At 41.8% G+C, this 24,928-nt stretch overlaps 1 protein-coding gene across 11 annotated transcripts in view; it reads left to right on the forward strand.

The window, feature by feature from the left end:
• The window catches only part of FGGY (FGGY carbohydrate kinase domain containing), a 282,932-nt gene that overhangs the window by 216,705 nt on the left and 41,299 nt on the right, over window positions 1-24,928 (forward strand). For all 11 annotated transcript variants that reach the window (XM_042030819.1, XM_042030821.1, XM_042030825.1 and 8 more), the window contains 2 exons: window positions 2,836-2,939; window positions 22,673-22,780. In XM_042030819.1, the coding sequence (XP_041886753.1) occupies window positions 2,836-2,939; window positions 22,673-22,780 (212 nt within the window). The remainder of the gene's footprint in view (window positions 1-2,835; window positions 2,940-22,672; window positions 22,781-24,928) is intronic.

Here is a 24,928-nt window from a genome sequence, read left to right on the forward strand (position 1 = left end):
CTGCAAAACTGGGTTGTCACAGAGCATGTGAAAGTGGCAGTGGAGGGTCTTTGTTTAACTGGCATCATTATGTGATACTGGATCCAGAGCACAAAAAGTTTGTCCATTAAGTTTCATGTGCTAAAATCAATCAGTTGAATTTCAAGAAGAACAGAGAGTAACTGTCTGTTCCTTGATACAGGCTTCTGTAAAGAAGCTCTGACATTAGAAATACTCAGTTACTGGCATCCCTCAGAGAAGGGCTTCAGTGGATAGAGACAGTCTGCTAATCCGAAAATGTTTTCCCAGATGGCACCACAAACACCAGCAGACTCCTGAAATGATTGCCAGGAGGAGAAAAACAACATTCAGGTTGTTGTTAGAGAGAAGGGCAGTCAGGAAGGCAGTGGGAGAACCTGCATGGTAATCACACCATAGCTCAGTGCAGTCTGGGACAAGAGGAGGATTTACAGTGAAACTCATCCTTCTTGAATCTGGGAAGGGTAATAAATGTGTGGAAATGATGTGGAAACTTAGTAGAAAGGACAGTGAAAATGAAAAGATTTTGATAGTAAAAGTGATAGCAGGAGCAAAAGGAGAGTTGAAGAGTGCAAATATACGTAAAGAAAATATCCTGCAGGCTAAACAGGAATGACATGGTGGACATCTTGTTTTCAGTGTTAGTAACTTTTGATGCAGTTCAGATCTGCTTTTGGCTGGATGTGAAGTGGGTTTGGCTGGGCAGGTTCCTGAAGTTTATGAAGGCTTCAAAGTTTTGAGTACAATAAGGTAGAGATAAAGAATTATTTAGTGTGTATGTTTGAGGAGGTCGTGTGTGACTCCTGGATCACTCTATCTGATTCCTCTTATGGAAAAGTAAAGATCTAAGAGCCAAGATGTCTTACATTTTGACCTACTGTACCAATTTCAAAGAGTGTACAGATAAAACTCTGAGTATGGGAGGCCAGGCTTGTGGGACTGGCCTCATAAAAATACTGTTTACATTGCACCTTTTCAAAAGGCATCAGCATTGTTTCAACAAAAGTAGATGATTTATGGTGCAGTGTTTAAAATACCGTGGCACTGTGGAAGAGATCCAGAAGTACACATTGCTAAGCACTGCCTGCATTCCTAAAAATCTCTCCTCTATTCTGTGTGGTGCACAGACTTCTTGTTCCCAGTCTCTGATTTTGAGTCTGCCTCAGACAACGAAAAATTCCACCTAAGCTAAAGGTGAAAGTTACTTATAACAACAATTATATAACTTCTAGCTGATATTCCAGACTTTTTTGTTGTCTGACTTTAATTAGTCACACAGGAAGACTCTAACAATTCTAAACACTGGTGAAACCACTGACTAAAATTCCAAAAAGGGCCATAATTCCTGTTATGCAAAATGCATATTTTCTTTGCAATTAGAAAGATCTTTTCAGTTTTATATTGTTTATGAAAATACATTTGCAACATATGCTGACTATTTAGTTTAATAGATTTCTTCCCTCTCAAGTATGAACAGTATTTTTAACTCAAGAAATTCTAATACAGTGTTGCTTAGTACAGGAATTTGCCTTGTAGACAACCCTATCCAAAATTCTTAATATGCACTCATCATGTTGGAGCAGTGAAAAATAAAGCATGAGTTGAAGCCTTACTTTTAGCTTTTTGTTGTTCCTAACTCTCTTTATGGCAGCTGTGCTACTTCATAGTTACAAGTCAGTTTGGTTAAAGGGACATGAGGATGGATTTTTTAAGAGTTTAAAATTTTAACCCCTAATTTTCTGATTATTTAGATGACTCCCAACCGTGGTAACACCAGGATAACCACGATGATCTCAGTAAGACAAACCCCAGCAGACTGATTTGATAACAGAATGTTGCAGTGGTGGCCTAAACAAGAGGGTGTTAATGAAATGTAGGATATGAACCAGCCCTAATACTTGGCATCTTTCACTGTGTCCAGCAAATGTTTTCCTGATCCTTCTAACAGGGAGGACAAAGGGGGGTTTTTTAGCAGGATTGACAAACTGGTCTCCAGATTGAGCTTTGCAGATGCAAATGCACAGTCTGGTCACCAGTTTGCCAGCTGAAAAGCCATGTTTAAGAAAACAAAAGACCAATATAAAAATGTTACTAGTTGGCTGCTGCATTTTGCTGGGTGCAGCACAATGTGATGCCAGGATGCAGCATGGGAGAGGAGGAGGAGAAGGTGGATTCCCTCTGTAGCCTCTCCTGAAGTGAATCAAGCAGGATGGGATGTGTTCTGAGGCTTTCCCTGGCACTTCCTGGGTGTATTTTCTGCTGCAGGCTGGGTGTTGCTGACTTTGTGCTGCATCCTGTGCTATCCTACACACAGAGCCAAGCTCTGTTCCTCAAAGAGGAGGGATAATCTGCCTTTAGATGGTCCCGACATGGACACAACAGCAGCAGCAGGGAAGACAACAAAGCTGGCAGCCTTCCAGTCTCCTGCCAAGTTACCCCTTTCTCCAACTCATCCCCTGACAAAACACATAAACTGTGAACAAATAAACACATCTGCAGCCTGCCACTACAGCAGAGCACTTTTATTCTGCATGTCAGTGAACTACCTAAGATAATAAATGTCAGGTTCTAGGCAAAATAACACTTAAAAATTATGATGATAGACATGAATGTAGAAGAAATCATCTTGGGTTCTTATATCTGGAATAAATATTTTAATCTGATGGATAAAATTGTTTTCTTTGTTGACTAAGTAGACTTCCTTGATTAGTGGCAGTGGTGTGAGATACTCAGCAATTATTTGAGTGCAGGAAAGGTCTGTTTGGTGAGGGGTGGCTTGTTCTTCTTTAACAGAGAATTTTAATTTTACTTTAATAGGAGTAATTGGAGCAGATGTGAAAGGACATAACCTTCCATGTGAGAACCAGCCGATTACATCCCGAGTCGCTATGATCTGTGGAACATCTTCATGCCACATGGGGGTAGGTTGTATGTGTCATCCTAATTTGTGCAGAATTTACTAACTTATGTTTTTGAAGGGAAAATTGACCTTTGTCCTTCTCACCCACTTCTTTTTTCCCTTGAATTTTTTTCTGGTAACTCTATCTTTACCTTTGGATATTAATTATAAATTACCGTGCATTTGCTATTAAGCAAGAACTTTAATAGTAGTAGAAATCAATACTGAAAAATGACATGGAAAGTAAAATCCATGATGCCAGAGTGGCTTAAAGAGCAGCCTGAAATCTGAGCCAAAGCCTGAGCCTGAGTTATCTGTGACAAGCCTGTCACTAATGTGTTACAGAAGAGCGTCTTTGGAGAAGGAGGGCACGTTTTCAGGCACAGCCCTGCTCCCCCACCTCTTCCCTTAATCAATATAAATCCTTCTCCCTCTGCAAATTGCCATGGTGTATGGAATTATGAGACATCATGACTAAAAAGAAAGAAAACCCCCCAATAAGCAGTTTTCACTTTGCTAATTTTTCTCAGTGAATTAATACAAAAGCTTTTTCTGAGATTGCAATTAAAATTTAGTGTCTGCTTTTGAAATTTATACTGTTTTAAAATGCATGAGTCTGAGAGCATTCCATTTAGATAAGTACCCTTTTCTGCCACATTTTTTATTTAAAACTCATTTTGGTCTTAAATTTAGACTGATTAGAACTTGGATTTTTCCAAAAGGAGCAAATGGCACTGGGAGTGCTAGAGGTGTTGGAGAGGACTGACATGCTTCATGGAGAAAGCTCCAGGAGAGAAAAAAAAAGGAGGCTGATAATAAAACATCAGGCTTAACAATAAGTTGTCTCTGTAGTAACAGCATGAATCCATGGTGATCTTGAGCACGAACAAATGGTGATCTTGTCACATGGATTGTCGTTCAGCAAAGCATTTTAGCACATGATTGAATTTAAAGACGTGAATAATCCCACTATTGTGAAGCACAACATTGAGCTTAAATCCTGTAGACCAACTGGAATATATTTTGGTTCCTTCCTAAACAAAAGTTTCAAGCTTCAAACTCCATCACTCTTGGATTGCTCTGTCTTTGAAAAATTCCCCTGGTACCTGTCTGTCTGTGATAGGGCAGGTGGGACACCCTGGGAGAAGAAGTCACCCTTCAAGCTCTGCCAGTGCTTTCATTATTTCCAGGTTTTTTGATGGAGGTTTCTGCCCTTTCAGTAGAAGCTGTTTGAGTGAAGTTTTCCTAACCTGTTTCATTTAGCTGAGTTAGTTTAAATTGTTAAAATGAGTTAATGGAGACATGGTACTGGACTGCAGTGAGCTGAGGAGCTCATAGGCAGCTTCCCCCAAAGGTCTAAGGGCAATGTTGGGTAGCTGGCAGTGGGCCAGCTGGCTCTGGCTCATTCCTTTAGTACAACCAGCCCTGGAGGAGGAGATGTGTGTGGTTATTTATTAATTTTTAATATTTGTACATTGGTAAGTTCTAACGTAGACTCAGTTCACAACTGTAGATTGTTTGACTTCCCAACTAGAGCACAGCACATCAATATTAACACGTTTTGTGTGCACACTCCACAACCATGAGAGTCGTGGCTCCATTAAATATGCTAATGTAGCAAACGGGATGTGATAAAGTCCATGTTGATGTTCTGTCGTCAAAGCAGCCCCGAAGGCTGATGCAGACTGCACGAGGCAGAACCTTTTAAGGCTTTTAATCACTTCAGTGCAAATTCAGGAATAGGTGCTTGTGCAGATTTTGCTAGATGTAAGTAGATTTCTGCTTAAATCTACCTACTCAGCATTTTATAATCATTTCCTTAACTGCCTGCCTTCACTCATCTGCACAGGGAGGGGTATAACAATCTCTAGCCAGCAGACAATGAGCAAATTCTAAACTCCTCTGGATCTAATCTGTGAACGGATTTTAGTTTTCTGTTCTTTTATCTATTACCTGCATAGGCTGCATGAAGTGAACATGGAGCACACAGAGCAGTTGTATTTGTGTTTTAATGAGACCTATATGCAGCTGCATTTGGCCGAAATTAGCTGTTCCTTTTTTTAATTAGGGCTATAAAATGAAAGTATATTATACTTGTGTTTTGATAGAAATATATATTTTCTCTCTCTGTGTGCACCAAGGGACCCCGAGGGCTACAGAGATTAATCATCGAGTTTAATTTAATGCAGTGGGAGAGAGACCTGTGTGGTCAGGCGGGCATTAAAAAGTGCCTTTGATGTGCCTCAGGTGCACTGAGCCCCAGTGAGCCAGCAACAATAATACCTTTGTGAGATGATCAGAGACGAGAGAGGGAGAAAATGGCCTGTGTGGAAACTCAAGGCCGTCCTTTGTTGTGGTTCTGGCAAACGAAGGAGCCAACTGTCAGGAGAAATTCAGCAAACAGAAAGCAGGGGGAAAGGACGGCTGGGTTTCTTTCAAGGGGCCATAACAGGAAACTGTTCAAAATCATCTGCCATGCCTTTCTTTTCCACCCCTTCCTCCTCCTCTGGTCAGGGCAGAGGGACAGCTCTTGGTATATGTGTGTTGGTACAGTAGTTCCATTCTCTAGTCCAAGTACTCCATGAGTCAGAGGAGCAGGTAATGCTTGAACACAGCATTTACTTTAAACTTCCAGAGAAACTGCTCCTCGACCCAGTTTTCATTACCTCCAGGACTCTAGAGATCTTAAACGAAAGACTTTACTAATCATGCCTTTGATATTTTAGAAAGTACAAATGTGGAACCTAATTTTACTCATGGCTATAAGAGTATAATTTGTGGTGGAGCTACCATTTTTAAGTGAGGATACACTTTTGGAATTAACCACTGAGTTTGGGGTAATCAGATACACACAGAGACTTTTGTGTTTCTGTTGAATAGCTCATGAAAGCAGCAAAATGCATGTTGTAGTGGTTATTGACCCCAGCCCAGGTCTGAGCTGTTGGTTGCTGAAAGTCACTGCCACCTCAGGGCTCATCCATTATCCATGAGGAAAAAGAAAAGAAAAGATGGTTTTCTGAATATTTTTGGACAGTTATGCATTTTATATGATTCTTTGCTGCCTCCTTTGCCCTAGCAAAAGTCATGGGTAGAATTTGCATTTGGAATGGCAAATAGGCTCTTCTTCCACTTGTGAAGGATTGTCCCTTTGTTTGGGGCTGGGATTCATCCCTGCAGGTTTGATCTCTTGTGCCCAAGGGTATTCCCTGACTTCCCTGGTGGGTTGCCACTGCCATCGTGCTTTGCAGGCAGAGGCTCCGAGCTCCAGCACCCACACATGGCTTCGGAACTTTCAGGAGCCTTTCCCTGTGTAGCCATGGCGACTACACAAAATGTGTGAGTAGTTTTTTCCCAGCAAAATCACAGCAGGTTTGAGGCACTGAAACAGGAGCTTGCCTGTTATTCCTAACTTGCAGTTTGCATGGGTCTAACAGACATGCCCCAACTTCTGGGAATAAGGTAATTGGCTTCCCTAAAAGCCTGTCTTCCTGCCAGTGTCTTAGGGTTTTATGGAGTATTTTAAAAGTTTCAAAAATTATTTTTCTTCTGAAACCTTTATGTGATTGGGAGGATTTCAGGCAGAGATTTCTGTATTGCCATGTCCCAGTCCTGGACACAAGCATGCTTTTGCAGGGCAAAGTTGTACCATCATGAAAATATTTGTTGTTCTTGCTCCAGCACCTTTTTTGATTCCTAGCTGAAGAAAGTAGCCAGAGCAGATTCCAATGGGAACATTCTCTGGCCTAATTTCAGCTTATTGATGGGGGGAGTCTGAATTGGCTGGCATTTTGAGTCCCAGATGCACAAGGTTTTGTTTCTTCATGTCCAGAGTCTCCGATATTTTTTTTTCTGTCTTCATTTGGTGATGTGGTCTGTGTTCTTCTTCAGTCGTTCCTTCTTTATCAGTTCTCTGTACTCAACACCTCGTTTTGGGGATTGTCAAGGAGTCTCTTCAAGTTTAGATGTAATCTCTTCTTTTGCATCTGTTTTTGTTACTTCTGTGACTCTTGGCATTAGGAACCGACTCACCTGGCTTGCTGCACAATTCTTTTTTCCCTGGGTGATAATGTGGATGTGGTTCGAACTGTATAATTTAGTCACTTTTTTATTTTTTAAATTGGAGAGGCACAAGTAATTTATCTTCTACCTTTTCAGATTTAATACATGAACTAAAAGAGCAACTACATGAACAGCAAAATGCTCAGATCATTTTGCTGTCCCAATGTTTACTATGGATTATTTCAGGAAAAATATCCCATTCTCTCTTTCACTAAGCCTGACTAGACTTCGACTGTTTTCTGCTAAAGGAACTCCAGCCCAATTTGCTTATTCTAAATTTGTTCATTTGATTCTCATGATGACTGGCAAACACAATAGAGCTTCTTTGCTCCACAATATCCGCCCGAGCTGCCAGCTTTGTTCACACAAATAGAGTGTAAGGCACGTTTCCACCCCCAGAGCATGCACAGTACGTGTCCTTTGCAGTACATCCTGGAGAGGAGACAGCAGAGACATGCTGGCTCAAAGTGTTCTCAGAGCCTGATCTCTAATCTCAGTGGGAGCCAGACCAGCAAGTGGATTCAGTATATTTTGGCTCTGATACGAGAGTCTCCTCTTCAGAACATGCCACGTTGTTAAAGCAGCAGCCTTTGGAGTAATCACTGCACACACAGGGACTCCTCAGCTGCTCGAAGCGATGTGTGAAGAGGGGAGAGCTTGCAGGGACGAAGGCTGGTGCCTGCTGTGCCAGCTCCGGGCAGTGCGGTGGGATGGCACTGCGGGCGAGCTTCGCACGCTCCCCCCGCCGCTCAGGCATCCCTGACTCGGAACGTGCGGTCTCCGGGGGGACAGGGCAGGAGCCCAGGGCAGCACAGCCCCTGCCAGCTGGCTGCGACCCAGCCTTTAGCAAAGGCAGCAATTTGTCCTTCTCCTGACCAGGGGAAAGGCGCTGGGTGTGGGAGGGTCAGGCGAGCGGGAGAAGGGGCAGAAATGCAGGAGGGAAAAAATAAAACCAAAAGCAGACCTAGTGAGCCTGGGGCAGCCTGGGCAAGTTTGGGAAATTATCTTTGTGAGCTTTATGAAATTGATAAGCGCCTGCCCTCTTGCTTTTAAAATATTCCTCTCTCCTGTAAAGCCTGTTCTGCACATGAGCCACAGAGCCAGAGTCTTTGGAGTGGGAGAAAGAACTGAGTGTCGCAGGAGCCTCTCCCTCTCCCTGTCCTCATTCGGCACAGTTCTGCTGCCTCCTATATTGCATTTGGCAGCAGTCACGGTGCTGACTTCCCAGCTAATGAAGATGTTTTACATTTAGGGAAGGCTGCATAAAATGAAAACCACATTTACTTCACGACTGTTGTTGCAGGTTGCCTGTCCTTAATGTACACAGATTTAGGCTTATGTAGAAAAGGTCACAGAGCCTATTTAGGTGCCTTTTCAGCCAATGGCCTTAGAAGGGTTATAAATCCATAAAATTGCCACCTTCTTTTACTTGTCCCTCAAAGAACTCCTCCACACCCTTTTTAATGAAACTCCCTCGTTCCATGTTCTAGCATCCTCGGTTTCAAAAAGAAACAAACACAACTGTAATATCCCCTTTGCTGGCATTAATTTGCCATTGTATGCTTTGCTTGCTTTGTTTTGTTTTTGAAAAGCAAGAAGTAAAATATTTCTGCTAGCAGGGCATATAAAAGATTGTTGCTTTTCTGACCTCCCTATTATATTAATAAAAGCTAGGAAGACTTCAGTAGTGGTGGGAGATCATGTGCAGGCAGCCTCCAAAACCCAAAGCACTTACTTGCAGAACTGGTAAACCACAAAGCTTAAGATCTTGAAATGTAAATAGGAAGTTGGAGAGTTTACTTTAGAGCCAGCAGTGGTGAGTCTGTACAATGTTTATTTCTGCTTGCCTCCCAGCCTTTCCTAAAGCTTGGCAGAGATGAAAGAGAGGCTTTCTCAGTGAGTTATTAAAAGTTTTTGTTATGAGCAAGATTCCTTTGTTCCTGGCCTGGCATAATTCAAAGCTCAGGTATGCCTTGGTGACGGGGAGAATGGGACATTCCTATTTAGCATATACCTGTCCAGAGACATCAAAGTTTTGTACCCCAGTGCTTTGCTGGCAATCAACCTGTGCAGGGGAATGTCTCTGAAAGCAGTTTAATCTCTATTGTACATAAACTAGATAATGCTTAGTAACATTCCCACAAAACTGTACACTCAGCTCTCCTTGCCTTTGGTGAACAGATCAGTTGAGTTCAAAGACTCAAAGAGCAGATGTGGACAGAGAGAAGGCTTTGAAAAATGCTCTGCTTGGACAGCCATGAAGGCTGATACTCAAGAGGCGACTCACTGGCACTAGTGGAAACTTTGAACATTCCACTCACAACACACTCGGTGCTTTCCATGCTGTGGTTAAGTGCAAACTGCCCTGTGTGACACAGAGGAGCAGGGTGTTGGATTTAGGGTACTGAGCCTTTGGAATACTTGCCCAGAGAAGCTGTGGCTGCCCCATCCCTGGAAGTGTCCAAGACCAGGTTGGACAGGGTTGCTTGGAGCAACCTGGGATAGTGGAAGGTGTCCCTGCCCATGGCAGGAGGTGGAACTGGGTGATCTTTAAGGTCCCTTCCAACCCAAACCATTCTGTGATTCCACAGTTCTTCCTGCAGTGTCTGCTGTTGGGCTTTTCAGGTCTGACTGCTAGCAGGGCTCCTCTCTTGTTCTTCACTCCTTTCCCCATGTTTTGCCTTAGAAAGAGTGAGCAAGAGAGACTGAGCTTCTTACATTCCTATGTTGACACTGCAAAGATTTAGCTGGTCTGGCTACTGGGAATATTGGGCTGCCTAATTTGGGCCTCTCTGCTTAAAGCAGTGTGGGATTGAAGGTTACCTGTTATTAGATCAAGCCCTCAAGCCACCTTGCTCCCTCGTTTCTTAACTGTAACAGCTGTATATTTTAATAGGATGTGGGGCATTTTGCTGCTTTTGTTGTAGGAAGGAGGTTGTATTCTGGATTATGTGATTCTGGGAAAGTTGTAAATTTGTCTTTCATCACTGATGTTCACATGACAGCATCACTCCATTGTAGGGGACAGGACAAAGCAACTTACTTTTGGTTTGTTGTTTAAGTATCAGTATTCTAATTTTTGTTCACAAAAGTCCATCAGCAGCAGCAGCCTATCATTGTAAGAAGATTTTCGGTTTTCCTTTCCTGTATTCTTCAGAGTGATGCTATCAGATCTGACAGGTGCAACACCCCCATCAAGGCTGCAGAGTAACCAAATCTGTTCACTCCTCTCTAGACCCAGAAGGATGGATTAGCCTGAAGCCCAAAGTCTTGAGCAACCCCAGGTGTCTTCCTGGAGTGTTCTGCTCCAAGGAGAGCTGGATAGGGGATTTTTCTCAGATCACAAGCATAAGTATATATAATGAATGACCTTTCCAGATCCCTTGTCTCTCGTTTCTGTGAGTAGGCATGAGTTTACTGAACAGGCTGCTTGCTCTGCGTGTCTGGATCTCAGGGAGAACAAAAAGGACTCAAATTTTGTGCTCCTTTTCTTACAATAACTGTAAAAGAATAAAATATAAATTACATATGATAAGGGATATTCTTGGTCATCTCGTAGGTTGTTTCTGGGCCCTGGAACAACGAAATGGAATTTTCGAGGGAATACAATAATTGTATGAAAAGCAACTTAAGGGTTTTCTGTTAGTTTTAAAATTTTGGAATTTGCCTTATTTGCAATGAGGGTTGTGAAAACTGGGGTCAAAATCCCATATTTTGTTTAGTGAGTTGGTTTGCTCTATGATTCTGTCAGATGATTGCTTTTCTTTAGTTCCTCTACTTGCACTGTGAGCACAAAGCCGTGCAGACAAACATCTTTCCAATGCAAGGTGTGATACAAGAGTGCTGAGTATTAAGGGCTCCATGGTCAAGGGGGTAGAGATGCTGTGCTGTTTATTCCTCTTAACAGCAAAAGTTTCCCCACACAGACAAATTCCATCAGTCTTTGGGCATCAGGCCTCTTATTAAGGCTTTTCCCCTCCATTTCCAATTCTATTCATTGTCTCATGAATCAGTAGTTCTTCATCTAAGTTCCTTGTTGCTATTCCAGCTGTGGATGGGGCAATATCTTGGATGGGGCAAGTTCTTTTAGGGAGAAAGTAAATCTCTTCTCATATAATCACTCTGAAAGCAAACTGGGGGGAAGCATTAACTGCTGCTTTTCTCCCAGTGTCAGCTGGGAATCACAGTTTATGCTGAGTTCATTGTTTATAGCTGTGGGTAAAGGCCTGAGGTCCTCTCTCACTGTTTACTCTGTCCTTGGGAATTTGTCTCAGTAAGTAAGGGCTGAATAAACACTGGGTAAGGTCCTCAGGATTTACCCATTTAGTTATTCAAATGTTTAAAAGTATGTTTTAAATAGTGTGTGAATGCATATCCCATATAATGTAAATCTGCTTCCAACTCCAGGGGTATTGCAGAGGATTTATTGAGCTGTAGGCATGATACTGTTGTTGGTAGTGGCCTTCACTGATGTAGAAGGAACACTTAGATAATGGGGAAAAAGGAAAATCTCTAAAATGAACTGTATTATGCAATAAATAAGAAAGTCCTTAAGGTATGTGGGCATCCAGCCATGGTGACAAGGACTGGGCCTGCCTGGAAATCCTCAGAGTTTGGCTGGGAGTCCTGGAGGGCTTTTCTCAGGTACCATTTAGGGGTAGAGTTTGTTCTGGTATTTGTGACACAGCTGTTCCATGTGCACAGTTCCCAACCTGAAAGGTTGGGATGAGGTCTTGGTAGTCTCCTAAAATAAGATCCTTCTGCAAGAAGTATCTAAAAGATGTTTGTTTAGGAACCAGAACTGAAGTTTAAAGGGCTATGAGCTAAAGGAATAACTCTGAGACACTTAAAAAAGTCCAGTGTTCTTGTAAAAGACATGCACTGGTCTCTAAGTTGTCATTATAGTAAATTTATTTTCTAGTGCACAAATGGAGCTTTTGTTCATGAAAACTGAGAGGTGGGGTTTGTTTGCAGTACCAGTCACTCCTGAAGACTTGGTTTCTTGTGTTGGTTGAAAGTAAGAGCAGAAATTTGCTTGAACTTCATCTCACTGGAGGCTGGGAGGACATTTTTGTGAGAGTTATTATTGTATGTTCACGGTGTTCCTGTGATCTTCACTAAGCCACCTGTTACTGCCCACTGTTAACAACAGGTTAGAAGGCACTATGTGGCTTTTGGGGTTTGATTTTGTTTTTTAAACATGAGAAAAGTTAGTTCATACTGTGATGAGCTTTAAGGGATTTAACTTACCACAGCAGCAAATTGTAGTGTTATCAAGTGCATAGTTAAAATGGCCTGCAATTAGTTGTCTGTGCCGGAAGATTTATGATCTTCACACAAACTGGCATTTCATGACAGTGAATATCTATCATTGGAGCAGAAGTAAAAATAAATGGGTGGAATAAATGGTTGTAGCTCATTTGGGGCCCTGGATCCCCAGTGAACTATTGTTTTGAGAGGCACAGAAGTAACTGCTGTGAGTCATGGAGCAGCACTGCTGCAGAAGGGTCCAGAATAGCATTTCAGCAAGGACACAAGGAGAAGCCATGGGGTAACCAGACAACCTTTCAGTCCATTTATCAAAGCACTTGTAGTTCCCATTTCAAGGAAGGCGACGCAGTAAATATGAGCAAAAAAAAAAAAGAAAAGGTTAATGTGTATATCTGTATCCAGACATTTCACTAAATAAAACAATAAAATAAATCAATGCAGAACTGTTAGTGCTTAAGTGCTTAGCAAAAAGCATCTGAATCCATCACAAATGTGGGCTTTTTTTTTTCTGTTTTGGATTTTGAAAACAAAATTTAACAGATTAAAGGTCTTTTTTTACCAATTTCTGAAAGAAACCTTGACCTTTGGGAATACAAAGAAAAGGATCATAGGCTACTGTGTGTCCATTGTGTACTTTCCCAAGCTGAAACATAAATAAGTTTAGTGTTAATGGATACTGATAAAAAGCAGAAGTAAATGGATGTGAACATTTAAGCTTGGAACAGTCAAAATTCATCTAATTTAAAGGGTTTGTTGCAAAGCTGAGCATTCAGTCAGGGTCCTTGACAAGACTTTTGAAGTTCTTGCATCTCTGATTGAGGCAGAAGGAAATGGTGGATGTTGACTGAGTCTGGACTGATTACCCCTGAATTCAATCCCATTTAACTTCTTCCAGAGCTGAAACTCTCAAGCTGTCCCAGGCTTAATTCCAGGTTTGCTTCCTGGAATAAACACAGGAGGTTAACCTCACACACAAGGAAGAAAAGCTTCACAGGGGTGCAGACTTTCTGTGGAGGACACCAGGGTTTGTTTTTTTCTGTGTCCAGGGACAGCAAACCCAGGGACAGTTCCAGAGGCAGATGCTGTGCTTAGACTTGTCTGTGCTCCTGGAGACCCCTCTCATCAATGACTCTGAGTGACCTGATAATCTGATACTGCTCCCTAGACCCTCCTGGGCTCTCCTTGTGCTGATACAGAACTTGTTTGATCCCCCTGCTCCAGCCCCTCTCTGGGAATGATTCCCTGTTCTTGAGTCCAGTCTCAGCCATCTGATAGTGCCTCATGACACCTTTCGTTCTACAAAGCAAACAGCACCATTACTCTAGAAAGGAAACACATACATCTACACCTCTGACCCTTTTTAGGCTATGACTTTTTTTTGAAGATCATCTGTTAGATCCCGAGCTGATCCAGGACTTGCCTCTTTCTGACAGGAGTCTCAGCTTTCCAAGGTGGCAGAGCTCCCTAACCCCAAGCTGCTGTTCTCTTCCATCACGTGTGGGGTTTGTGACCCTGATTCACAGATATGATTCAGGGGTTTTTGATGCTTCATGGGTGAATTGCACCCACACGAATGGAAACCTGACAGTCTGCTGCTCACAGTGGTTCAGGAAAGTCATGGTCGGGAGATCGTTGGCAGAAGATCTCATAGAAGGTTGAGAACTTCGTGTCTATTCCACAGTATTGATTTTTGTATTTCCCCTCTCTGGTTGTTTCTCTCAAAGGGGCTACAGGTGGCCTGGTAGGGTGGTTAGTTAATGCTCCTGATACAGGTACCATTAAGCCATGCTCCTCTTCTAGCTTGTGCTTTAAGTGGCCAACTTCCAAATGCTCATGTCCCATTACAGCTCCTGTCTTCTGGAAACAGCAGGTATAATTCAGCAAAGAACTGGAACAGGACTTGAGGAACACATTCAGACATGGCCCTCTCAACTTCTGTTTTATTAACATCTCCCCATTTTTACTTAGATAATAGTAATGCAAACAAAATGAAGAGTGTTTTTTGCTTCCAGTGTAATTTTCATTTTTTTTCCTGGTTTTATATTCTGCTTTTGAATTTAGAGGTTTGAGGACAAAGAGAGAAAGTCAAAAGTTTACAGTAGGAGAGGTAGGTACCAGTCTTGCACTCTATTGTCCCCTTGGGAAAATGGCAGGATTTAATAATGTGAAAAGTATTGTTCTATTTAAAACAAGTATCAATTGTCCAACTTGACTGGTTAATGTTTGAAGCTGATATCATTGCCAGCTTCTTTCATAAGACTTGTATTTAAAAAAAAAGCAAAAATAAGTTTTTAAAATCCTTTTGTGCGATCGTGAAATAAGAGTAGGGGCAGCTGAAGAAATGGACTGGGTAATCTATAGTGAGTATTTGTAGTATGTCAGCAACTCCCCAGCAGCACTCCTGGCCCTGGTTTCCTGTGGAATGTGCCAGGTCCCTGGGATCTGTCACACCATACACCACAGAGAGATGATGAGTAGAGGTGGTTTTGCTGGGCAACTGACCTCCAAGTTTTGCCCATAATAATTTATTCATGTGGCTGTACCCTAAGACATTCTAATACCAAACATACCTTGGGCTGAAAATTGATGCAGCCTATTGGAAAAAATACCCACAGCCAGCTCAGATGAAGAGGCTAGACCTGGCTGCTGCCTGAAAATGGGCCTCAGGAGGTGCAGGGGGTCTGGGCTCTGTTGAGGACAGCAGTGAGTTGGTTCAGCCCCAGAGCATCCACTGTCAGAAGCTTTTCTCAGAAATATAGCTTCAAACTAGTTTTAGTTTCTCCAGAAAAGCTGTTCATACAGGTGCAGCCTGTGACCTCTTTATTCCCTGCCTGATCTGTTGCATTTTTAAAATACTGCTGAGTAAAACAGAAGTGGTTTTGGTTTTTGCTAAATGTGATTTTTTTTTTTGTTGTAGTCAGTTTTAAACAACATTTTAATTTATGTGTTCTAACTGTTTTAAGAACCAGTACCTTCTTCCTCTTCTCCTGCTTCTGTTCCTCCTCCTTCTTCTCTTTTTCTTTCTCCTACCCTTCTGCTGGTCTAGATGAATTCCTCTTTATACCAATAAATATAAACTCAGTACAAGTTGACTAATATTATTCTGAGTCCACCTATTCTTTTATTAAAAATTGTAAGTTTTAATTTTTTTTCAAATACCTTTCCTTATTTAGCCTTGAAAAAAATCTAACTGTGCAAATGTTTAATAAACTCAGTGAAGTTTTACTGAAATTATTAGCTCTTGTTAGATACAAAGCTGGGTTGTGCAGTATATAGTCCCAATGTATAACTCACCTGAAATATTTTCAGAGATGAAGCAATCAAGTTGCCCTGGGAGTGTGGTTTCTTTACTGCACATTAATCACATACCTGGTTTGGTCTCTAGTTTGTAGACCAGTTAATGTTTTATGGAGAATTCAGAAAATGAGAAATAGTTCTGCATGTGTGTCATCCACATTTTGCTGCCCTTCCCACACAGGTTACTACTTGGAGTAAGAGGTAACAGTGGTCTCTAGGAATTCATTTGTGTCTCCTAGTTTTACTGAGAGTTTTGTCTGGGAAATAATTACAAAGGGGATTGAACTTCCCAGGTCTCTGTGGCACAGCCTTGGCAATAAGTGATGAGGTGCGTACTCAGTGAGGCATTTATGGAAGTGTTTTGTATCCCCTAAGCCAGAATTCTTCAGCTCCCTGTAAACAGGTCACAAAATAATCCATGGATGGCTGTGCTCAGGCAGAACCCCAAAGTCCTCATTCCCTCTCTGTTGTTGTTGTCACTTGTGTAACTTCCATCCTTCCAGTGGGATAAAGTGAGCTCTGTGCAAAGATTTTTGTGGTCTGGTCTTAATATCACTGCAGAATAAATCTGTCACTGAGGATGGCTCAGGGGATGCCAGCCTGTCACGTGGAGCAGAGCTGGTGACTTGCCCACCACAAGCTATGCAGCTGCATAGCAAACCCGTGATGGCCAGGGGACCTGAGCTTAAAATATAAGCAAATAAATTGCTGGCAGTATATGACCTGTAGGAATTGGAATATTAATACATTTTAATTTCCTTTGTGTCCTGAAGTGCATTTCTTATGTTCCAAGACCTTATTTTCTTAAATATATCTTACACCAGGCTAAAGGTAGAATACTGTTTTGTGTTTAATATGTAATTACTACTACTAATAGATATATTTTAAGAAGTTGACTTGGTGCACCATACATTTAACTTAGAAAATTGCCTCCAGAGTTATGGGGAAGCTTAGTTTTAAACCCATTTAGTGCTTGAGAAATAATGCCAGGGTGGCAATTTTAGAGTAGGCATCAGCTCACTGAAAACACAATTTCATGCCCCAGCTCTGCCCAGTTTATATATATGTATATATATATATCTATATGCCACCAGAAAGTGCTGTTATTAAATCACACATTCAGTAGCTATTACTATGACCTAAGTTTGAACCAGAAACCTAGAAATGAAACATTCTTGGGCTTCCCTTAGAGTTCTTTCCTTTTTTTTTTATGAATCTCTTTCATTCTTTGTCAGAGAGTTGGGGTCGAGTAGCTCTCTAAGACCCATCTGTCAGCAGAAGCAAAATGATAGAGTTTTCTTAATACAGGATTTTATGCACTGGTGTAAAGCCTCTGAATTGAATGACTGTCAGTATTCTCAATCCACAGTCAGTCAGAAACTTTGAAAGTTAAAAGTCAGCAGAAAAGTTAATGAAAGTATTTGACTTGTCAATGATCAAAGTCCAGAACTGTAAAGAGCATTTATTAGTTGGTGACTGATACGGTGCTTTTCCTTGTTTCTTTCTCTGCTCTCTCCATTAATATCTTAGATCTTTTCTTCATACCTGTCTTAGCCTAACAAAAGCAGCTGTTATTCTGAATTTCTGGCTATAGAAGCTGATAAGTGAGGTGATTTTCAAACAAATTTTCTGACCTAGCTTCTCCTTAACAAATAATTACCTTAAAAAGTTTTGACTCTAATGTGACTTGACTCTAAAAGTAGAATAAAGGATTAAAGTTGCTTTCATGGGAGTGAGTGTAAGTCAAGAACAGTCCCACAGAAATGTGATTTCCTGTGTCTGTGGCATATTGCAAGTAAATAGAGAATCTGATAGCGATACCAGAATGCTGCCACATATCAGAAGCTCGGTATTAGGAAGCAGAAATTAAAATGGTAGAAGATGGGTGTAGCAGTATATCTTTCTAACATAAAGACTTGCTTTTCAGGTAATAGCCAAATTCTCCAAATTCTCTATCAGTGTTACTGAAGGAGTTTTAGTAAGCCTACACCAGCAACAGATGGTGTTAACTAGGGAAGAAAATTCTGCTGAAATTCATGCTTCCACAAAACTGCTCTCTCCAGCATGGTGTGTTTTATTTTATCTTGTCTCTGATTGCCGTAACATTTACATAAAGCTGAGGAGGAAACACAAGCATGTGCCTGATCATTATGGCTGGTCCAGGAAAACAAAGCTAAGTAAAACAAATGTCACAGTGCCACTTGCTCATTTGATGGCGTGGCTGGATGCCCAGGTGATGCTTGTCTGTGAAGGTCTGTGTTCTGTCCTGTCCTTGGATTCGGGGACAGTCCTGAAAGCTGAACTTGGGTTAGAGGCACTGGCTGCTCTGATTCACTCACATGAGCTGTGAATTGGCCTCTCCTGCTTTTTTCCAGGTAGACTTTTCTAACAGAAGTGGATTTTTTTGCCTGCCTTCGTTTTAAAGGGAGAGGCAAGTGGGAAGGACTAATCTAAATTAAATACATTACAGATCTCGTATTAGTGCCATTTAAGCAGGTCCTTTCTTACCTTACCTTAGTTTTATATAGCCTTTTATATTTTAAAAACATTTTTCATTTCTGTGGGCTGCCAGATGTGCTGCTGATACCTTCTGATCTTAGGTAGTTTGACATTGATTTTCCCAGCGCACGCCAGGGTTCAAGTCTGGCCTGTAACTCATCCAAATGATCTATTCATAACAAAAAGTGCCTTCTGGCAGTTGCACCACAGCTGAATATTGTTAAACTGAATTCATCCTTTCATTTGTTTCTGATTGCTCTATAATGTTTACATATCTTACATATTAGTATGATCTTTTATAAGGCACATGCTGAGGTTAAACCCACCCAGAGAGAACTTTATTTCCCTCTTCTTCCTTTCAGAAGGTGTGGAACTCTTTTTTCCCCTTCAAATGAGCAGGACTCTTGGAACTGCTCAGTTCTCATTTCACCCAAAATGATGGGGCTGAGCAAGTAGGAATGTGTGTGTTGGGGAGACAGGGAAAGGTGACATTTCCATGCACTAAAGGATTCCCCCCCATGCCCAGACAGAGTAACTGTGAAGTGGAATTGCATGTCTGGGTGTAATCCTTGTCTAAGTTGGCATCATCCCCCATGAGGGCAACAGTCTCTGTGTGAACACGTTCAGCTGAAATATTTATAGATGCAGCTTATGACTCAAAGTCTGAACAGGTTCAGATTCCTCTCATCTTCTGTCTTCAAATTCCTGCTGCATTAATTGTGCAGAGATCACTCTCACCTCTAGCAGAGGATATCCTCTCTGTGTTTCAGTTTCACTCTATATAGGAGATAATAACTGTTACTATGTCTCACAGTGGGAGTGTGTCACAGGAGGAATTTCAGTTAAATGGAAGGCAGAAAATCTTGGGCTCCCTTTGAATTTGTATTTTAACTTCCAGAGAAGGATGACATCTCTTATTTGCTTTAAAAACAAAAATCAATTGCCCATTAATCTGAAACACATGTTGTTTTTCTACTAAAAAGATTAAGGATTTTCTTAAGCTCATTAAAGGAAAAAAAAATAATGACATTGATCCTCCTATACCGCCATAAGAATGTCTGAAGGCAATTGAAAGCTGTAAAAGAGACGTGGTGTTAGTGTAACCAAAATAGCCCTGAATCTGGCAAATTGTGCTTTTCTTTTCTTCTGGGTTCTGCAGCAAACTTTGCACTGTTTCTCCAACCTTATGCCTCTATCTAGTCGTGTGTTTTAGTGGGATTGGGTGGGATGTATACTCAAACAGAATTAGGACTTTTTATTAGAAAATACAAATGCCAGCTGCGTGGCTTGAAAGATTTAATCACCGTCCAAATATTTCAAGGAGGGGAAATGGAAACCATTTGCTGTTTCTGATGCATATAGCTACAGGAGGATGCTCGCCCTGTTGCTTCTCAAAGATTGTGTGTCTGTTTTGGGGAGTTTGTTATTCCCAGTTTTCCTCCTTTCCATGTGCATCAAAGCCCAGAGTCTGCAAAATGTGAATTAATCTCCTTAAGTGAAAGGGGGAAATGGGAAATCTGATGATGCCCTATCATCAGTAAAGCCCAACATGACAGCCCTTGTTCTTTATTCCAGTTAAAAGTTCCCACAGCAACAAAACTGATAACCAAGTGCCCCGCTGGCTTTATTCATCAGTGTGGCAATTCCCAATGCCCTCGTTTGCTGTGCTCATGTGTTGAAAGTTTGCTGGAATGTGTACAAACGGTACTTCAGTAGTAAGAGGATAGGAAGGTCTCAGTGTAATGTGAGAAGAGCCAGCATGGAAATATCCTGTCCTAAATTCCTGTGACTGTCCAAAACACTAGGTCAGAAGTACTGGCTGCAGGGAGAATTTGGTCTTTTAATTAATCTAAACATCTTGGTGTTGTCAGACTTACAGAACAATTTGGTAAATTGTGGACTAATGACAGAGAAAAGGTGTGGGTTTTGTTTTTTATTTTATAAACTCTATTGTCCTTCTTGATGTTTAGACTTTCCCCTGATTTCATAAAGCGTTTTGATGCCTTTAATGTCTTTTGGCTACTTGGTTTTTTCAGAGACACAGCAGATTTTCAGCTTGATCCCTTTGGCATAACCGGATTTTTCCTTCGGCAGGCTGCAGAACACTGCAAGGTTTGCTGCATCACAAATATTTTGAGATAAGACTTCAAACCCCCAGGCCCCTTCTGCCCTACATGTTCTTTGTCACCTACTGAGACACTGTGCTGTGTCCATAGCTATAGGATGGGAATGAGTTGGGATGTTTGGGTTCTCCCCATGCTTCCATCACTAGTTCAGAGCAGATACTGACTGGTAACTTTGACCGCATGCTGCATTCTCAGTAAGGTCAGTGAAGTGGAATTGGTCTAAAAATCAGTTTGTTTTAGGATTTGCTTTTTGTTGCACTTCATTTTGTTATTGAAATCGTAAAAGAAGGCTTGCCCCATCGAGGTGATGAAAACTCAAAGCTGTATTAATTTGTAGTTTTAAGAGAAAACAAAACAAAACCAAATGTCCTTGCAATGTTTTTGACGTAGCTTCGTCCACTTGGAGTCATAAATGCCTTTGTAAATTCAGTGCAGCTATTCTTGCTCTAATGGGTTTAGTCAGCCAAAATCTTGCACAGACACACAGACACACGTATGCACATACATCTGTAGGGAGAGTAAGTCAGGGCATTAGAGCTGACACGGGAGAACCAAGCAAGATTCCCAGATTTGTTAGATGTGTTCCTGAGAGAAACCAGCATTTCTTGACACTGTGGTGATGGATTTTGAAAAACAAATTTTTGTTGTTTTGTTTTCCTACTTAACTTCCCGACAAGAATCAGCTGTACTGTAAGTTTATGGCTTGAGCAGACTATTGTTTGTGCAGCAACCTCCCTGCTGCTGTATTTACTAAACATGTGTGATGCACAAATGCCAGTAAACTGCATCTTGGAGCATATTCCCTAGTTGCTAGTAAAAACTGCCTTTAAAGTTCAGCCTGTTTAAATATAGAGAGAATGTGCATCAAGTTTAACAGGAACAGGCCTGAATTTTTAATTATTCTCAAAACTATTTTGATGTGAAGTCCAGGCTTTATTGAATTCAACAGCAAACGTTGAGCATCCTTCAATGGGTCTAGAATTTTGCTATTGAGGAGCGAGGTCTAAATACAAAAAAACCCCATTGTCCCATTGACTAAGACCTCTGGTTTTGCTCTTCAGCATTGGAAACACACAGACTGATTTTGTTAGGCAATTAGTTCTCTTGTATCCTTCTCTGCTAGTAGTTCCCACTTTCTAGAACACACAGTTGCAGATTTAGCCATCATCAGTGGGAAGTGCAGCATAAATCATGGGATGGTGTAGGACTGCACTGCTGTTCTCTTTTCCCAGTGAAATCATGGCTGTGTCTAACTTGGGTATATATACGTGGTCCTGGAAGAGGAGGAAACATGGATCCTGCTTCCAAGAGAAGCAGGTAACCTGGCAGGGCATGGATGGCCTGTCTCCTCCAGCCCCTGCTGCAAGAATTCCATGTTCAACCAGTGGGGAATTCACAATTAGTCTTTGGAGCAGGTGCTGGGACCCAAGTTCCACCATCTCAGTTTCTGGTGCGTGCTGGGCCTTACTTGCTAGACTGGAGAGTGTTACTTTCTGCAGAACCAGAAAGAAGTCTAGAAAGTCTGTCTGGTCTATTGAAAGTGGAACCACTTTGTAAGAGGAAGGAAAATGCCCTCCACCCTTATAAACTGGTAATTTGCATCTTCTGAAGCAGAGAAAGGAAATGAAGCAGTGTCTCCCACATCCTGAGTGGTCTAACCACTGAAGCAGGGAGTGCAGGGGCCGTCACTATGCCGGGGCTGTTTGTGTGCAAGTGGTAGAGCACGGCCCTGCTCCGTGCCTGGGAGCCAGTGCTCAGATCAGGCAGATCTGCCTGATCTGCCCTCACAAGTGTGAAGCAAGGAGTGGTTTGTGGAAAGCTAAGCCTAAGTAAGGGGCAGAATCTGGTGTTTGCCCAGGCACGTTTCCTATTGAACCCAGGCAGATCCCAGCCCAGGTTTGCAGCTTCTACCCGAGGCACCCAACTCTCCTGGCAGTGCTGTGAGGGCACTGGAACTTGAGGTTCCACTCCCAGCCTTGGGAGCTGATGGCAGACCTCAGGGGACATCACTGTCCTCTGTCAGCAGGATTCCTTCCTGATTCTGAACTCTCCAAATGTACAGGATGGGTGCTCTGGACGCTCTTATTGGCAATTGCATTGGCTGTGTTTGCTGCTGACAATCAAGCAGAGTGTTGTATCCTACTCGTCACTCTAAATAAGGCCTTTTTCTGGAGAAATGAGGCAGTTTCCCTCCCCCTGTAAAATACAGCTCCTATTCCTGAAATTTCATACTTTCTGTTTGGCCCGGTCCAGCTGTTCTGTCAGTGGGGATGAGTGGGGGCAGGTGTGTCTTGTCAGCAAAAATCATGTAAATGGGGGAACACATTTCTCCACATTTTTTTAGAGTAAATCTCTACCTGTACATCTCCACTTCCATTGGTAACTCCAGAGGAGGAGCAGGAATTGTCTCAGTACTGGACTCTGATAGCTTCCAAGCTTTAATTGTGAAGTTCCTACTTTGACAAGCGCTTTGATTCACCAGAGCTTTCTGTTGCTTTTCCAGGTCAGTGAAACCCCCATTTTTGTGCCTGGTGTTTGGGGACCATATTTCTCTGCAATGGTACCTGGATTGTGGTTGAATGAGGGAGGCCAAAGTGCTACAGGAAAACTGGTGAGTGTTTGGAGCCACGGACAGGTCTTGGGATACCATCACTGGCAATTCAGACCTGAAACACCTCTGAAAGATCATGGGATGTACTAGGCTGCTGAAAGCAATTAACAATTAGATGAGTGTTACGTCTCTTACATAATGTTAATTTGCATATAGATAGGGGATTACATACAGGGCACGTCTTCCTTTTATGGTGGTGGTGGTGGTGATGATGGTTATTGTAATTATCTTACAGGCAAATAGGCTTCATTCTTTACTTTAGCAGGAGGCTGAAACAGACTTTGAGATGAAGAAATATGAAGAAATAGATATTGTATTATATAGATCAGTTGTGCTCATTTATGACCATAAATGAAAGATGTATGGACAGAATAGAAATAACAGCAACATATTATTCTGTCACCTCAGTTCTCTCCTCCCTACAAAGAGTCTACCACTATTAGGTCAATCTAATTTACCAACAAAAATTAAAGCCAAGCTGGGTTCATTAAAAAATTAATTTTCTTATTTACAGGAAGGCAGTCAGAACTAAAACACTGATATCAACTGCAAAGAAAGGCTACAGGTACACAACAGTATTTAGGCTCGAGTCCAAAGGTGTCAGCAAGAGTTCAGTAACCGCTTAACCCTGGAGCTTCTGGGGCTCCCTGTGGCATCTGGCCCAACCTGTGGAAACACTGGCTGCCCTCAGGGCTGACCTGCAGGGCCTCTGGAGAGGCTGCAGGAGACAGGCCCAGGCCTGTGGGCGTCCTCTTGGAAAGTCCCAGGTGCAGGTGGGTTTGGTCTGTCACCAATTGCAGCTGTAATCGCTCTCTGCCTCAGCACCACCCACCTCTTTAAAAGCCTGGAGATGGGAGTACATGGCCAGGAAATGCATTGGGGCATCACTGCATTTATACATTCCATATGGAACAGTCACTGAATGAGAGGCACAAATCCTCCTGGATGGGAAAGCCTGGACACACCCCAAACTGAGCTGTGAATGGAGATCCCTTCTGTGCTCCCTCCTTGGCCACGTCAACCTGACATTCCTCTGTGTCACAGCTTCAGTGGCACAGTCATTCCTCCTCCTGCAGCCTGTCTTTCCACCCCATCTCCAGCCCATCCTTAGCCTTGTGGCTAAAAACTGCTTTTGCAGCAGATGGGATGTGTGTGCTTTAAATTTTTCAAGTTGAGACTGGGCTAGAACCAAAAAGTGTCCCATTTTACAAATAACTGCTACAACCAGACATAAAATGAAACAATATCTATATAAAATAATAAATATATGCTCATAACACCACCATTTTCCAAGCAAAATGGCAAATCTTGTGTGTTGCTTTGCAAGAACACTTTTGAGAGGGAAGGTTCTGTGTGCTGAATCCCAAGCAGGTAAATACACTTATCTAAGCTCCAGACAGGATACAGCCAGTCAGTAGTTTTTCTTGGCTGGTTCACAGTGGTTCCACACTTAAAATGTACAATGAGAGTTAGGGCTTTTCAAAAAGATTATTTTTAAAATCCTTTCCTTTCTTGTACCAGAGAACAAGACATTTCTGAATCATTAAAGAAATTACTGGAAAAAATGAATGGTCTTGTTAGGACCCATAGCAAAAGTCAGTTTGAAGCACTGTGAGGAATATTAGGGAAAGTGTCTTATTAAAGCACTTTTGGAATATCCCATGTGATTTTCTTGAGGTGGTATGAGCAAAAAACATGTAGGGAGCCATGGGAGGAGACAGTGCCATGTGCACTGTGCAGGGTACATTGCATTTATTATCTCTGTCATTTCAAAGCTCCTGCTTCCTCACACCTAAAGTTTTCTGAAAACAAACAAAAAATAAGGACATGTTTAGGGATTCTTTCCATTGCTTGATCAATGCCCCAAGGTGAATTATTTCCATAAAATTTGAAGTCTGATCAAACATCTTAAAAGTAAAACTGATACAGTTCCCTTTAAAAAGTTCTATTTTTTTTTGATACAGCTGCAAAAGAAACCAGTTGGATTTTGAAAACTGTTTTAGATAGAGTGCAAATGAAGAATTAAGAAGTCCCTCATTCTGAAAATTCTTGTTTAGCTGTATATTTAATGGGGTTTTACACTGTATTTTCAAAATTTATAAGAAGAAAGATACTGCACAACAAAGGATGGCATGACATCATTACAAA

Source organism: Corvus kubaryi, unplaced genomic scaffold, assembly GCF_017639235.1.
Source record: "Corvus kubaryi isolate FWS band 111438036 unplaced genomic scaffold, C.kubaryi_AGA036_p1.0 37334, whole genome shotgun sequence".
NCBI classification, from domain to species: Eukaryota; Metazoa; Chordata; class Aves; order Passeriformes; family Corvidae; genus Corvus; species Corvus kubaryi.